We start from the raw sequence: 14,286 nt of genomic DNA, 5'->3' as shown, positions 1-14,286 counted from the left end.
GTCGATAAGATATGCTGTATATCGGCCTACCTGTCGACCTGCCAGTGACAGCTAGAGTAATACAGTTCGGCTACTTACCTTTGAGCAGGGGCAGCGGGGTGAGCTCCACCTGGGAGCTCTGGTAGCGGAACTGGGACGAGCTGTGGGACCTCCTCTGCCGGGCTCTGCGCATCGACCTCCGCGGGAAGCCATCCACCTTCTCCGCGGACGGCACCGAGAAGCTGGTGGTCGGCGAGGACGGGCTTGTGGGAGGCAGCTTGGTCGTCTCCATGATGGCTGTGGCGGGGGGTGGTGGTGAGTGCGTGCGTGCGTGCCTTTTGCGCGTGAGAGGGCCGCGAAGAGGTGCTTAAGAGGATGTATGGGTGATGGAGGAGAGAATGAAGGAGGGGATGGAGGAGTCGGTGGCTTTTTTATGAATCACAGACGGGGTTATCAATTGATCTCAAAGAATAAAACGCACCGAGTTGTTGCAAGTGGAGGAAGAGGGGAGGAGAAGGGAGGAGGAGAGAAGGGGGGAAAGAAGGTGCAGAGGCAGAGGAGAGGTAAGGAAAGATATTTTTCTGACTGTCCAGTCCAGTATATGTGCGCCTCGCTGTCTCTGTCTATCAGAGCCGGACAGGAAATGGCAGCAGCAACATCAGCAGCAGCATCCCTGAATCTTCAGCCTTTTTACGCACAGATGAAAAATCGCTTGTGTATCATCCCCGTAGAGGAGTAGCCTACAGCTAGGCTACCAGATGATGCTCAGTCAAAGGCGCGTCTCCTCTCTCCCTCTCTCTCTCTCTCTCACACACACACACACACACACGCCTCTTTGCTGCTGCTGTATGGCGTCACACACACTAAGTCATGGGCCTAAATTTGGATATTTATTTCTATAATTGATCACGCGGTTCCTTATGTAAAGAAAACACTGCAATCAAGCACAGATAAACCTGCTATACTGTTATCCAGATGAAGCAAACAAACGGATCCGAGGTCGGTTCGTCCTGGAAGATGTTGGTCCTTATCAATAAAATCAGTGATCGGTCCTGGTGGTGGATGATGATATCATAAAATCATCCATCTGGGCCCACCTCGGCTGCCGCATCACTGTTGTCCTTCTCGCTTGTTAAAACGGCCGCACCTGCTTCCTCTTTCTCACAGAGGTGGATGATGATGCTCTCTTCGCAGTTTTATCCACAACCTCCAGTTCCTGGCGTCCTCCGTGTCAGGGCGGGGGGGAAAGAACGCTCCCTCATGTGCAGGTCCTCCGCCAGCGGCCGATGCAACACCGAGCCCTGCTGCTGCACCTCCGAAAAAAAGAAAAGAGTGAAATAGAAGAAAGGAGATTTTATTCCTGAAAGCAACCTGGAATTTGAAGTCTGCAGGCCTGTGTTATACAATAGCACCCCGTCTATGTCAGTCAGACTGACGCGTTTCGCTCCTGTCCCCCCTTCTCGGATCCCGTTATCCGGTCGTACAGCGCTTCATCAATTACACGTTGTGAGTAAGACTGTACAGGATACGAGGCACCCCGGATTTCAAAATAAAATAGGACACCTAAAAGGGATCTCCTTTATGAGTTTGTTAATGGAAAATAGATTCATTTCCAGAATATATAATAATCACTGCTATCCTCTCTGTGCTTGACTTGGGCTGATCCTTTGGTCTAAATGTGTCATGGTTTGCAATGTGGAGACTGTAAGACACCATTTTACACCATTAAGGATGACAAGCAAAGCAACTTTAAAAAAAATTTTTTTTATTTTTAGAGTTTTTTATGTTCACAAAAAAATAAATCAAAATGGAAAAAATGTTTTACTTTTAGAAATACAGCACACCTGGGTCTTTTTAAGTCGTTGGGGAAGTTGGGGAACGATAGAAGATCTCCCTCTTCAAATTAGTTAAAGATACAATAATAGTAATTAGAGAATTAGAGAATTATAAATACATATTAGTGTTAATGTAAGAAAGAAGTAATGATACGCTCTGTTTGTAGGTCCTATGACTCTGCAAGTGATTTTCATGTCTATAGTTATCACACCAGTCATCTACACAAATCTGCCAATGAGCCCAGTGGTTGGTGAAACAAGTATTCAAACAAATGTGTTTAATTCAAAACCCCGTGTACAGCAGGTGCGTCAGTAAAGGATTTTATTCTGAAAGGATTGACCGGAGGCTTGATCATCTTACTCTGTCCTACATGCAACCATGATACCTCAGTCCAACGCTGGTGCAAGGAGAGAGAGGAAAAAGGCTCTTCACTGCGGATGACGCTATAGGATGTATTTATTTATTTATTTACATTTATTTCTGTGGCATGTCTAAGCCACTAAAACTTCTTTAATTTTAAACAGATGCACAATTGGCCCCTCACAACTAATCAATATTGTAAAACCTCTGGCTATGGTCTCATTCGGATATGAAAAGACATGTTTAGACCCTTTTGGGGAGGTCTTAAGCACCTCTAAATTCCATCTCAGCACCTTTGAAATAATAGTAGACTGACAGAGGCTGATACCTCACCATTTGAAAAAAAACTTTTGGAAATATCTTGTCTTTTCTTACTTCATTCAAATAATGTGCCATTTTAGATCATAACATATTAGTGAAGACCTTAGCTTTAGTGAGAATTTTAGTTGTAGATTCGTTTACTTAAAAAAAAATTGCTCCACTTAGCCTACTTTAAAATTAATACGACGCAGTATATGGATTCACTATTACAAGTTGTGCATTCAAAACGTTGATACAAAATCATCATGTGTTGTTGTAGGCTATGGCTTAACTGATGCCTACATCACTCATTTTCTTAGAAAGTATTTTTCAGTGTTGAACTCATGTTACAATATTTTACTATATCTATATAGAGAGAGATATATATACATATTTTTAATTTTAAATAATCTCAATTTTCTTTCTGTGAAATTAGTGCTGAAGCAGGACTGAACACTTGCAAGTACCCTAACTCCTCATGTCACAATCTCTTTAGAAGCTGAGCACCCCTAAAGGTCTGATCCTAAAATCGCCCGTCTGCTCATATCAGTTTTTGAGTCTGACGCTCCTCCTTCCCCCCTCCTCATCTTCCTTGCTTCCCTTTTTTTGGGCGAGTGCGTGCGCATGTGCCTGTGTGGTGTTTATTCGTGTTCCCGGGGTTGTAGCTGGCTTAGAGGATCAAGTCCAATCCATTGTTCCTCTCTGCACTAAGCCACTTGTTCTCCCTCTTGCTCCCTCTCTTACACGCGCGCTCAAAAAGCACAATTATCCACGCGCTTTCATCTCCCTCTCGAAGTCACACCTTGGCTGGCAGAGGAGGAGGTGTATTGTTGCTGTGTTTGCGCAGCCAGGTTTGAATCCTCCATCCTGTTCTTCACATTCTCCTGCTTAATAAGCTTGTATCCAGAACGAGGGTGCACATTAGACTACACCAGGCTACACAGGCGCTTGCTCCCCATTCTCTCCACCTATGCGCACCCCCCCCTCCCTCCTCCCTCCTCCGTCTCTATGTTGTGTTTCAGATGAGCTCAGCCGGTTGCCTTCTGGGGAAAAACACCGGGGGACCGGTGAGTGACTGGGTCCCTGCTGGTCTGCTTCCTATTTGCGTGCAGGAGAGGCTGTTAAAAGGCTACTGGTCTGTTCAGCTTAGTAACACAAACAGCTAGTCTAAAAAGTCTACACTCTACTTGTGTCATATATCATAATTTCATAAGAATACTTTAAGTAGGCCAAAAGGTTTCCAAGTTCTTTTAAGGGACATGTTGCTATTTGTGCCATACAACATGTAGTGTATTACAATGACAATATTATAAGCTACAGTATCTCAACAGGGTCTTAGAAAGTTTTAAATAATTTTGCGGCCAATGTACCACAGCAATTGTAAAATCTGTGTTCTGTGAAGGACTGTGTTTACAGTAATCAAACAAATAGCTGGAGACAGGAAACGTTGGGCTGAGAGAGTGGGGGATGAAATGGAGCAAAAGGGTCTGTTGCTGTGGCAAGGGTTAGGGTCCGTGTCCCTGGGACGTGCAACATCACTGTGAGGCCAAGCATTCCAACAGTTAGTGATTTTTATGTTTTATGAAGACATTTTCAAATTATTAAACAAGACTATGCAATTATTGTTGAATAAAGTCACAAGTGGCAACAGGTCATCATTGCAAAAAAAAATACTTCAGTGTCTTGTTGTTTGCATTAGAAGAGTTCAAATGCGGGTACTTTTAATTTAACCTTTAATTAACCAGAAATATTCCCACTGTGATATAAAATATGTTGGCGTACTGGCTGACTATATAACAAGTAAATCTATTTTTTTTCCTTTTTTTTTTTCCTCTTCTTTCCCACACATTTTTTCACGCTATTTCTCCAGAACCTGTCTGCCTCCCACAGTCATTCCAGAGAGCCAGCCTTTTCCTCTTTTCAACTCCCAGTTTAAAGGGGGAAAAATGCTTTTTAAAATAGTTATACAACTGTAAAGATTTAAGAATATTTTACCTGTTTGTTTTTAACTGTTCATTTGCTTTATTGAATTGAAGACACTTTATTGTCCCCTGGGAGAAATTTGTTTTGGACTGAGAAGTACTGACAAACTTTGAGTCCAAGACAAATTTCCCCAAGGGGAAATTATTAACTACTTGTGTTCAATTCAATAAAATTCAATTCAATAAAATGATTATTAACTCAATTCTCTCAGCAATTAAACAGGTGCAGGACATGCACTGCAGAAACAAGAAAATATCACCAGTATTGTGCCTAAACAACAAAAATCCCTGCACTACATAACCTGAGTGTTACTATTGTCCCAAAGGCATACTGACACTGCATGGTAACAACTTCTAAAGGATCAACTACTGTATATTAAGCAGACTCATTTATTTCCTGTGCATCATTTATTGTGTCCAACAAGAAGAAGAATCTGGAAACATCCTTTGAAACAAAAAAAACACTGACATTTAAATAGAAAGTGAAGAAGACCAGATGTTTGTACTTTAAAAAAAAAAAAAAATCTCTCCATTAATAAGGATTTAATTAGCTAGTTGAGATGCAACATGATTCACTTATACATTTACATACAGCAGGTGTTTTGACAAAAAATAGCCAGACGGATCCTTTACTGTCAATTAATGCTTACAACACCATCATCACATCCTTTCTCTCAAAGATCTGTGTGGATTTACCGTCTGCCAAATACAGTTCTTTAAGACAGACTGTTGGAAGGAACACATTTTACAAACTACAAAATATTACAAAACTATGTGATTGAATACATACATGAGACGTACACATCTCTGTTTTTGGTCTTGCAGGGAATCCAAATAAGCCTCTTAAAATAGTTAAATGCTTTGTGCATGAAAAATTGAACGACCTTCAGGGGTCAAGTCAACTTTATTTATATAGCATATTTATAACAGCCAAGGCGGACCATCGTGCTGTAAACGAAGTTAACAATCTCTTTTTTATAGTTAATTCAAGCTTTGACAGGCAAGAGTGAGCTCCATTTTGGCAATCTTCAACCACTTGAGTGTTTCATGTTTTAATTTCTGTCAAGATGTGAAGAGGGTTTTTAATAGATATTTAAAAAGAAGACATTTTAAAATAACTCGCCAATCTACCTCTAAGCACATTTTTATTGAGAAATATACTTGGAAACCCAAAATATTAAACAGATATTTTATACAGATACTCCCAAAGTATTTGGATAACACCAACTGAGACATTTAATCTGGGCATTTTGTGGTTTGTCAGGCTTTAAATCCCTACGTAGTCATCACCTTTGTCTTGTGAATTTTATTGTTGCAGGTGAATATAGTAAAAACCTATTCTAATTTTCCTCAGGAGTATTATCTGAAAAACAGTACAATTAATACAATTCAGTTATTTCAAGTGAAGAATGAGCAGTATGTGTTTTATCATAGGAAAACTAAAAAAACAAAATGATGCTTCAAAATGAATCAGCAAGATTACTCAATTTTTGTCTTGAATTAAATATTGCAGGACATAAATACATTTTTAGTAGCAGTGAAATGTTCGAGAAGAGTATTTTCCTATTTTTGATTGTGCAATACAAACAAGGTAAAAACAAGAGAAAAAGACGGAAGAGTAAAAGACAAGTAGTAATGCCTGTAATGTGTTGCCATAGACATTCTGAAACTCACCAGACCACAAAGATGATGCCCAGACGCGAGGGTTTCCTAAAAAGTTCCTAAGAGTTGCAGGGAAGTAAGTACTCCACCCTGATTTACAACAAGTAACTTATGTTTTTAAGGTTCATGCTTCATCTAAGGACTAAGAAAGAAGAAGAATGTCTTTCTAAAACTTGCATGCTCCTGCATTTTTTTAGGTTGACGTTTCTTTTTTCAGTAGTCATTTATTGAACTGAGTTGGCAAAGTTGGACATTTTTAACAACTGTCGGAGAAAATTGATGTAAAAACATTAAATGATCCCTTTAAAAAGAGAAGAGGAGGGATATGAGCAACAGCCAACACATACGTTCATTTTTTTGTGTGTGCAAGTAAAATGAGAAATTGTGTCTTCTTAAATTTGTCAAACCTCAAACTCATCGACATACCTGCTAAGTGCAGTGTTGTCACTATAATAAGCTGTGCTGTGATTATTATAGAAAAAGAATGAACAGTCATCAGCGTTAACTCTGGACCAATTTGGAGTATGATGACTAATTTGATTTGATTGTAAAATATAGAATATTAAGTTAGAATATTAGAATATTAAGAGTTAAATATCATTTCTGGCACTGGGAGTTGGGTCTGCCTTGCTACATGAAATGTAGTGTTACTGGTCATGCTTAATGTAGTATCCAATCATCAGATTCCAGGAGCTCAGAAAGGGAGAAATCTACTGAACAATCCCCTGAATTTTGAGGTTGGAGTGGGGAATAAGAGAGCGGCCCTTCAAAGCTGCTGGATGTCGTCAGAGAGACATTAAGTGGACATGGGACTGTGAGCAGGGAAAGCAGGGGCGGAGAATTATGTGCGGCCGTAACGGCAAAAGCAGAGCCTGGAGACGGCTGTAGGTTAGCCTGAGGGGAGAATGAGAGGAGCTGAGGAGCACAACCTTGAAGAGTTGATGGTGGACCCACTGGATTTCCTTTGAAGCTTCCTGGGTGTTGCTGTGACATATTCATTGGACAAGCTTGGACTGCTTGACCTGTGTTTTCTGACACCAAAGTGGAATAAGGGGGTCTTACAGTCGATGATGCACATGTAAAAAAGGGTTGTTTGGGTAGCAAGGCATCGAGCGTACCAGTAGGACCTGAAGAGAAAGACACATTTCCTGAATATGGAGAACTGTCATGGTGTGCGCCTTGCACATATTTGGGCTGAGCAGGTGTGGTGAGGGAGCTGGGGGGTTCTTTGCTTGAAATAAGACTGGTGCAGACATGCCTACGTTTTGTCCTCCCTGATGCGATTAGGGATGGAGGAGCTTCGCTAAACAAAGAGTGAGGAGGCGGGACTGTAGCGAAAGGGACAGAAGAAGAACTAGTTATAGAATTGGAGGGAGTGAAGCGCTTAGCTGATGAGACGCTGGATGAAACTAATGACGGAGCTGCTGGAGCAGGAGTTGAAGATGTGAGATGAGAGTTTTCTACTGTGTTACGGGTTTGAAGACCAAGCCCGGAGGTTGAGGAGGTAGTGAGTGAGGAGGCAGTAGTTTGAGAGAAGCTTGAGGCCTGAAGAGGGCTGGGGCTGATCTGACAGTCAGCTGAGGGGGAAACTAAGAGGTTGGATGTTGAGCTGGATGCAGAGGTTTTAAGGGTGCAGAAAGGCTTGTGGCGCTCCAGAGCTGTTGTATACATGTTGTGGTCTTTCTTCAATGAGGCAATCTCATTCTTAAGGGCTGAATTTGATCGCTCCAGACTCTGCAGCTCCTGGGGAGAAGAAGCGGAGAACAGGGTATGAAAGACATAAAAAGAAAAAAGGATGCGCACATAAGGGGGTTGGAAATGACTAATAGCTCATGTTGTGTTGAGTCAGGTTTGTCTTTCTTATCCCTCAGAGTGTTCATCTTTAGCTATAAAAAGTAATTAAAGACATACATCAACACCAGGCCGGCATTGTGCTTTTATGGAACATGAGACTGAAGCACTTGTTATGGCACACTTCATAAAAAACCCTTTTCGTGTGCTGTGATTAAAAACAGCTACGGAGCGGTTAATGACTGATTTAAATTCGGAACTTTAAAGGGGAACTGAAATATTGACCGTGCTGCAAGTTCACCATGAAAGAGCGGGTACGTGCGAGAGGGAGGAAAAATGTTGACTCCCTGCTGACCAGTTTGAAGAACAATAAAATCTTACTGGGGCTGTTTAGCCTTACAAACAAAACCCTGTGCTATATAGACTTGTAAGAACTTGGTTAACTGTTAACTAAATTCTTGCTTTTTATAGCCTCATTAAGTTTGAGTGCAATCTGAAAACAGTTATCATCAATAACAGAAGATTCATGGCCATTGAGCTACAATGACCTGATTCCAGACTAAAAAAAAAGAAGTGTTTATCCCAATCAGACAGATACTATCAAAGGTCACAAAGGCGGCTTTGGGGCGGCAGTAGCTCAGTCTGTAGGGACTTGGGTTGGGAACCGGAGGGTCGCCGGTTCGAGTCCTGGCACGGACCAAGTCCGGAAACTGGCCTGGTAGCTGGAGAGGTGCCAGTCCACCTCCTGAGCACTGCCGAGGTGCCCTTGAGCAAGGCACCGAACCCCAACAACTGCTCTGGGGCGCTCTCTGTGGGCAGCCCCCTCACTCTGAGACCTCTACATTAAATGCAGAGTGAAAACCGAATTTCCCCACGCGGGATTAATAAAGTATATAAAAAAAAAAATAAAAATAAAAAAAGGTCGCAGAGACACTGTCGAAGCATAAGTTCTCTTTAGTAATGTTTCACGTGATTAAACCTCGAACTGCTGACGCTGTAATGTCAGTAAGTCAAACCACTTTGTGGCTTCTTTGAATGAAGGCGAGGACACAGTGAGCAGAACAGAAAGAGAAGAAAGAAAGTGAAAGTCCACAAAGACACACACCTACCAATTCACAAATCGAGTTACAAAAAAAACAAAGTCATCCAACTGTTTTAAACAGGAAGAGTTTAAAAGGACAATAGAGCAAACAATACTTATGCTAACGTCTTTAATTATGACATTCTATGACATTTTTTACCCAACAGGTTGAAATGTCAGAATGAGATGCAACAAAATTTATCTGAGTGACAAGCGGAATCATGTTTTTTACTTTCTTATGTTGATTAAGTGGAAATAAAAAATGATGTTGGCTTGACTGAGGAACAGATTCATTATTAAAGGAAGAATGTGCGACTTTTTGATCCAGTAGACGTTGCCCTTTAGCATCAGCTGTTTTGTGACAACTCCGCCATCCTAAAAGTCTTTGCTATCATTCAGCAACACACGTCTGACCCCCGAACTCGAGTTCACACAGAGGTGTTCAGCACAAGCAGAGAATAAAATTGTCCTTTGTAGAAGCTACAATTGCCAGTGACCTGCATTGTTGTGTTAGCAAGCTAAAGTTAGCTCGAAGCTTCAGGCTTCAAGATAAACAGAAACCTGCTTAAACATTTTATTGACCATGACTAATAAACTAAATGAAGACCAAACTTTATTATTTAACTGACCCTTCCTTAAATACAGAAATTCTGGTCTTGTGTTCTTATCTGAAGCATAAATGTGTTCATGTGCATCTCACGAGGGTTACAACTATTTGATATCAAACTAAGACTTTGAAATGGAAACAAACCAAACAGTCAAATACCAATAAAAAATATATTGACATTCAAGCCTGGATCAGTAAGACATTCTGGAAAATACGTCTAAAAAATAATAATAATAGTTCAACTTTCATGTCTCTACAATCAAATAAAAGCTACAGCAGGGAGGTGGCTAGCTTAGTTTAGCACAAAGATTGAAATGAGGGTCAAAGAGTCCACATACCAGCACCTTTTAAAGCACTTAAATCCTCAGTGTTTAACATTTAGAAACCAAAGATTCAGAGGGGGTTGTTTAACAGACTTTATCTTCGATGGGTGCAGTGATTCCTGTGGATTTCATGACAAAGTTTTGTACGTATTTATCAACTGATAGGTGAGCATCAAACGGTGTGAGTGCAGGAGCTCGGGATCAAACCCAAAAACCTTCTGAAAGACTCAAACAGGTTGGCTGTTTCATTATAACAGGCAAGGTGAGTCAACTGTTTGTCAGCTTCATATTTAGCCTTTACAAAAGTGCTATCATTGCTCCGCTTTAGCTGTAAGCACACAAACAACACATGTTTCCCTAAATGTCAAATTCTTTTTAATCTTCCCAGTGGAAGAATATTTTACAGAGAACTGTTGTGAATCTTTGGTTATCTCTGTTTAAAAAGTTGGACTCTCACTAAACTTTAACACCAAATGTGTCGACTTTTAAGTATTTTTAAGCACATTTAGCTCAGTGCTCAGAGTTGTAGGTGAATTCTTGGAGGATGTTATTAAACAAAAAAGGAAACATATTTATAATCTGTTAAATGGAGCACAATCTTCAGTTTATGAGTCTGGACATGTTTAGTCTTTACAAAATCCAAATACAAGTTTGAATGTGTACTTCAAGAAGTTCATTTTGATTGAGATATGTCTCTGTGAAGAACCACATGTGGAATTTGACCCTCAGGGAGAAAAAACCGGTAAAGAGGTGGGTGCAACAACAAAGGCAGGACTGTGTGTGTGTGTGTAAGTGAAAGGATGGGCCAATGGGGAGGGCAGAGGGAGGGAAAGCCCTTCTCCTAAAGCAGAGCATTTACAAGAAACCACTTTGAGCATGCAGTCACATTACACAAGACATGCAGACACCCACAAGTCGAACAGCCTGTGTCACAGGAGGGTGTCTTAAAGAAGGATAAGGACAGAATGAAGATAAGGAGTGGATATTTTTGTACCGCATGAAGTTCGTCCGCTCTCTCTGTTGTCTTCTTGCGGCTCTTCCGTGCAGCATCTCTGTTCTTCTTTTGTCTTCCTGCCCCTCCATGTCCCTCCTGTTGTATCTCTCCTTCTCGCTCCTGTAAAGATTTCAAAAATACACATTGGATCACACATTTCGGGGGATAAATACACACTTCTGTGTTTATTAATTAAGTAAGTCATCTGACTGACACTCTTATCCAACTTCCTGAAAGAACTTTTATTTAAGACAAGATGCCCTCGATAGCAACATGACATCTTGATGCTGAGTGATGTTTTGAAAGTGATCCTCATTCACATGGGTCATGAGATCAACCTCTCACATGAAATAGCATGTGCTCTCACATTCAAAGTCATAAGCTAAATGGTAATTGGAGTTGAGTCCACACACTAATGGAAGATGTAAAGTGTCCATCAGTAAATAATCCATTCTTACACATTTACACACCACAGAAGAAGCAGCGGGAGCAACTTGAGGTTAAGTGTCTTTTTCCAAGAACACATTGGACATGCAGCAGCAGAAGCTGGAGATCAAACCCCTGAACTTTCCAGTTGAGAGATACCACTGGGCCACAGCTGTATTAATGTGTGATAATCCATTAGACCTTTAAAATTTCTATATTGCTTCAAAAACTCAATGATATGTATTAATTAAATGGAAAAAAGTACTTTTCTGTAATTGTCTGTGTCAAACATTTACCTGCATTTCTGCCATCTAAAGCAGCATCTAGTTAGTAAAACAGGAGCTATTTAAATGACATATCACGCTTAAGTGCATCCTTCTGAGCAGTCACCTATCAATAAAGTCTTGAACTGCTGGAGTGTTAATTATTTACTTTAAAAAAAACACTGCTCTTAACAGATTTCCCTGATCACACATCATTATTGTATGACTCCTTCAGGTAGAACCATGAGGGAGGGTTTAAGGTAAACAGTGTTTCGGTGAATAGATGATAAGACCTGATAAAAGAGGAACTAAACTGACACCTTAAAGACAAGGGACTGTCTTTGTTAAGATCAAATTATTATGAGGTCAAAAAGAAAAGCTTGGGTTTCAAACTGGGACATACAAATACACATTTGACTCATAACTAACTTAAGCAATTCTTTTAACAAATGTCAACACCTCAGGTGATTCCCTGGTTCTTTTATCAGAACCATTTCATATTGGACAGTTGAGAGAAAAGGGAGAAAGAGGTGCAATGATGATGCACAAAGTCTCTTTCTTGACACAAAACTTGATGAGACTTTGTAAAAGGCCCTGATGGACACCCAAAAGTGACTGACTATAATGTTGATAAGGAAATACTTATTAGTAGGTTATTATTTATTTTATTGTGAGTTGTTGATATTAATGTTTCCATAGTATGAAACAAAATGTTCATGAATTAAAACTGGAAAGAAAAATGGAGAAACACTGAGAATAAAATTGTCAGTTAAGTAGAATTTCTCGACATTGCCCACCCACACACACACACACACACACACACACACACACAAACATGAATCATGAGAGTTAATATGATGGGGGGTCTTCTATAGATATGGATGATCTATTTGATTTATGAGTCATTCTTACCGATCCAGCGTTGTTGCTGCGGTTCTCCTCAGCTGACATGGAGCTGGCGCTGTTGCTGTCGCACTGGGTTTCCATGAGTATCGGGGACATTTCGTCCAATACAGGAGACTTGGCTTGCCGTCTGACCTTCAGTCAGCCCGGATCATCCGTGAAGTGTGATCTCAGGTGGAAGCGATGCCATTCAAATCCAGAAATTGGCGCAGCATCAGAACTCCTCTCTGCAGCTTTAGAGTGAGATGTGAACGGGGTGAGATGTTGGAAAAATAGGGATGCACTTTTCTCTCGGTGGGCAATGCAGCTAAAGTCAGGTTGTTGCTTGGTAACTTGTTGAGTCTGTGAATGCAGCGCTCTGACGGTTTGATGGCTTTTGAGTGCAGAAGGTTTGGCAACAGACTGCAGGTGATGCAACGAGACGATGAAACTGCTTTCAGTTTCTTTTTCCTTTAAAACGACCCATTGCACAGCAAATCTAGCGGACGCTGTGCTGCCTTCAAATGTAGTATGTAACTTCTTGTTCCTAAAACTGCAGAAATCTTTAGACATGGAGAACTGATGGTAGAGGTGGTTTTTTTTATATAAGTTGGAAAAAATAGTAGCTGGAGGAGCACAAACATCATATTGTGGTACAGAGGTTTTCCTTCAGATACATTGAATTATTTAAAAGAGCATCTCAAACATGTCACTTAGTCTTTAACTTCCCTGATGCTCTTGGTCAGTCAGACATACGTCTACGCGTATTGTACATTTTCCATGTTTAAGATATATTGTCTCGCTGTGAGTAAAAGGTAAACCAAAGTGTGAATCACAACACAGTCTAGTATTTTCGATAGCACATGAATGCATCACGATGAATGAATGGGAAAATATGTCCTGGGACATGAGTAAACCGGGGTGATGACCATGTTAAAAAAAAAAGTGTCGTCGTCCCTCCTCCACCTCCCCCTAACGTGCAGGGAATTTTTCAAGAGCTTTCCAGGAAATTAGAGACCAAGCCCCCAGAAAACAGCCAACAGCTTTTACTGGTTTTCAACAGGAAATGATGAAACACAAGGTTAAAAAAAACTTGACTTGGCCTTACTGTCTCCGTTTTTGACAGTCATAGACATTGTCATTACAGAAGGTATGCTGAAATCATATATAATTGTAGAAACTTTTACTTGTATTGGCATTGGATATAGTGAGGATATTGGTGCTCAAATATTACAGCTCAGAGAAAACAAACAACTTCATTCAAGTGTATTAGAAAGGTCATCATAAATTGGAGAGCAGAATTCAAACACACACGTGTTACTGAAATACTTGGTTTAATTAGAAATGTTATGTCCAATAAAATACTATTTAGACAACTTCTAGACAAACAACTCAACACAATGAGTAGATTTTTTGGCAGTGATCTCGACTCAGGATTTCAATCTTTTGCTTGACATTCTTTTGGGCCTATGCTGATAAACTTGCAGATGTTCTTGCAAACATCTCAATAAAATGACTGGTTCAAAGAAGAAGTGAGATTTGCCCCCTAGGTTTAAATCAACTCCTATTTGTTTTGCTCATACGTTCAATTTAAAGATAAGGAAATTGGTTCTGTAGTAAAAGGCCAACAGTACTTCTGTTTATACCAAACTTCAGTTTCCAAGCATATTATTGCTCTACATTGATGTTCCCTGTGTTTGATAACAGTTTTAATGCGTCCCATCTCTTGTATTCGTTTCTAGAGTTGAACACACAGTCATGAAACGTTTTTTTTAAAGGAGGCAGACTTGCACACATCCC

General features: G+C 40.4%; 2 protein-coding genes and 1 long non-coding RNA gene across 3 annotated transcripts in view; 1 reads left to right on the top strand and 2 right to left on the bottom strand.

Annotated features, from left to right (window-relative positions):
• Nucleotides 1-1,474, bottom strand: part of ppp2r5b (protein phosphatase 2, regulatory subunit B', beta) — a 38,071-nt gene extending 36,597 nt beyond the window's left edge. Inside the window, exon 1 of the mRNA XM_079371314.1 lies at nucleotides 79-1,474. Coding sequence (XP_079227440.1) covers nucleotides 79-271 — 193 coding nt within the window. The 5' untranslated portion in view covers nucleotides 272-1,474. The remainder of the gene's footprint in view (nucleotides 1-78) is intronic.
• LOC306841433 overlaps nucleotides 1-14,286 on the top strand; it is a 172,786-nt gene that overhangs the window by 105,611 nt on the left and 52,889 nt on the right. The gene's annotated exons all lie outside the window — the stretch shown is intronic.
• Nucleotides 6,703-13,022, bottom strand: batf2 (basic leucine zipper ATF-like transcription factor 2). Its single transcript, XM_079371315.1, has 3 exons — nucleotides 12,517-13,022; nucleotides 10,916-11,035; nucleotides 6,703-7,862 (listed from the first exon to the last, which is right to left on the bottom strand). Exons 1-3 carry the CDS (start codon nucleotides 12,604-12,606, stop codon nucleotides 6,780-6,782), a joined length of 1,293 nt encoding a protein of 430 aa, XP_079227441.1. The 5' UTR covers nucleotides 12,607-13,022; the 3' UTR covers nucleotides 6,703-6,779.

This window comes from Symphodus melops (genome assembly GCF_947650265.1).
Source record: "Symphodus melops genome assembly, chromosome: 20".
Taxonomy (NCBI): Eukaryota; Metazoa; Chordata; class Actinopteri; order Labriformes; family Labridae; genus Symphodus; species Symphodus melops.
Note: the sequence above shows the minus strand (reverse complement) of the source record. Positions and strands in the feature narration are given on the sequence as shown.

Excerpts from the sequence above, each read along its gene's own strand:
- batf2 (XM_079371315.1), bottom strand. The coding sequence starts at position 12,606 with ATGTCCCCGATACTCATGGAAACCCAGTGCGACAGCAACAGCGCCAGC. Across the intron at positions 11,036-12,516 it reads GCAGCAACAACGCTGGATCG|GAGCGAGAAGGAGAGATACA; the intron begins GTAAGAATGACT and ends AAATCTTTACAG. Across the intron at positions 7,863-10,915 it reads GAGCGGACGAACTTCATGCG|GAGCTGCAGAGTCTGGAGCG; the intron begins GTACAAAAATAT and ends TCTTCTCCCCAG.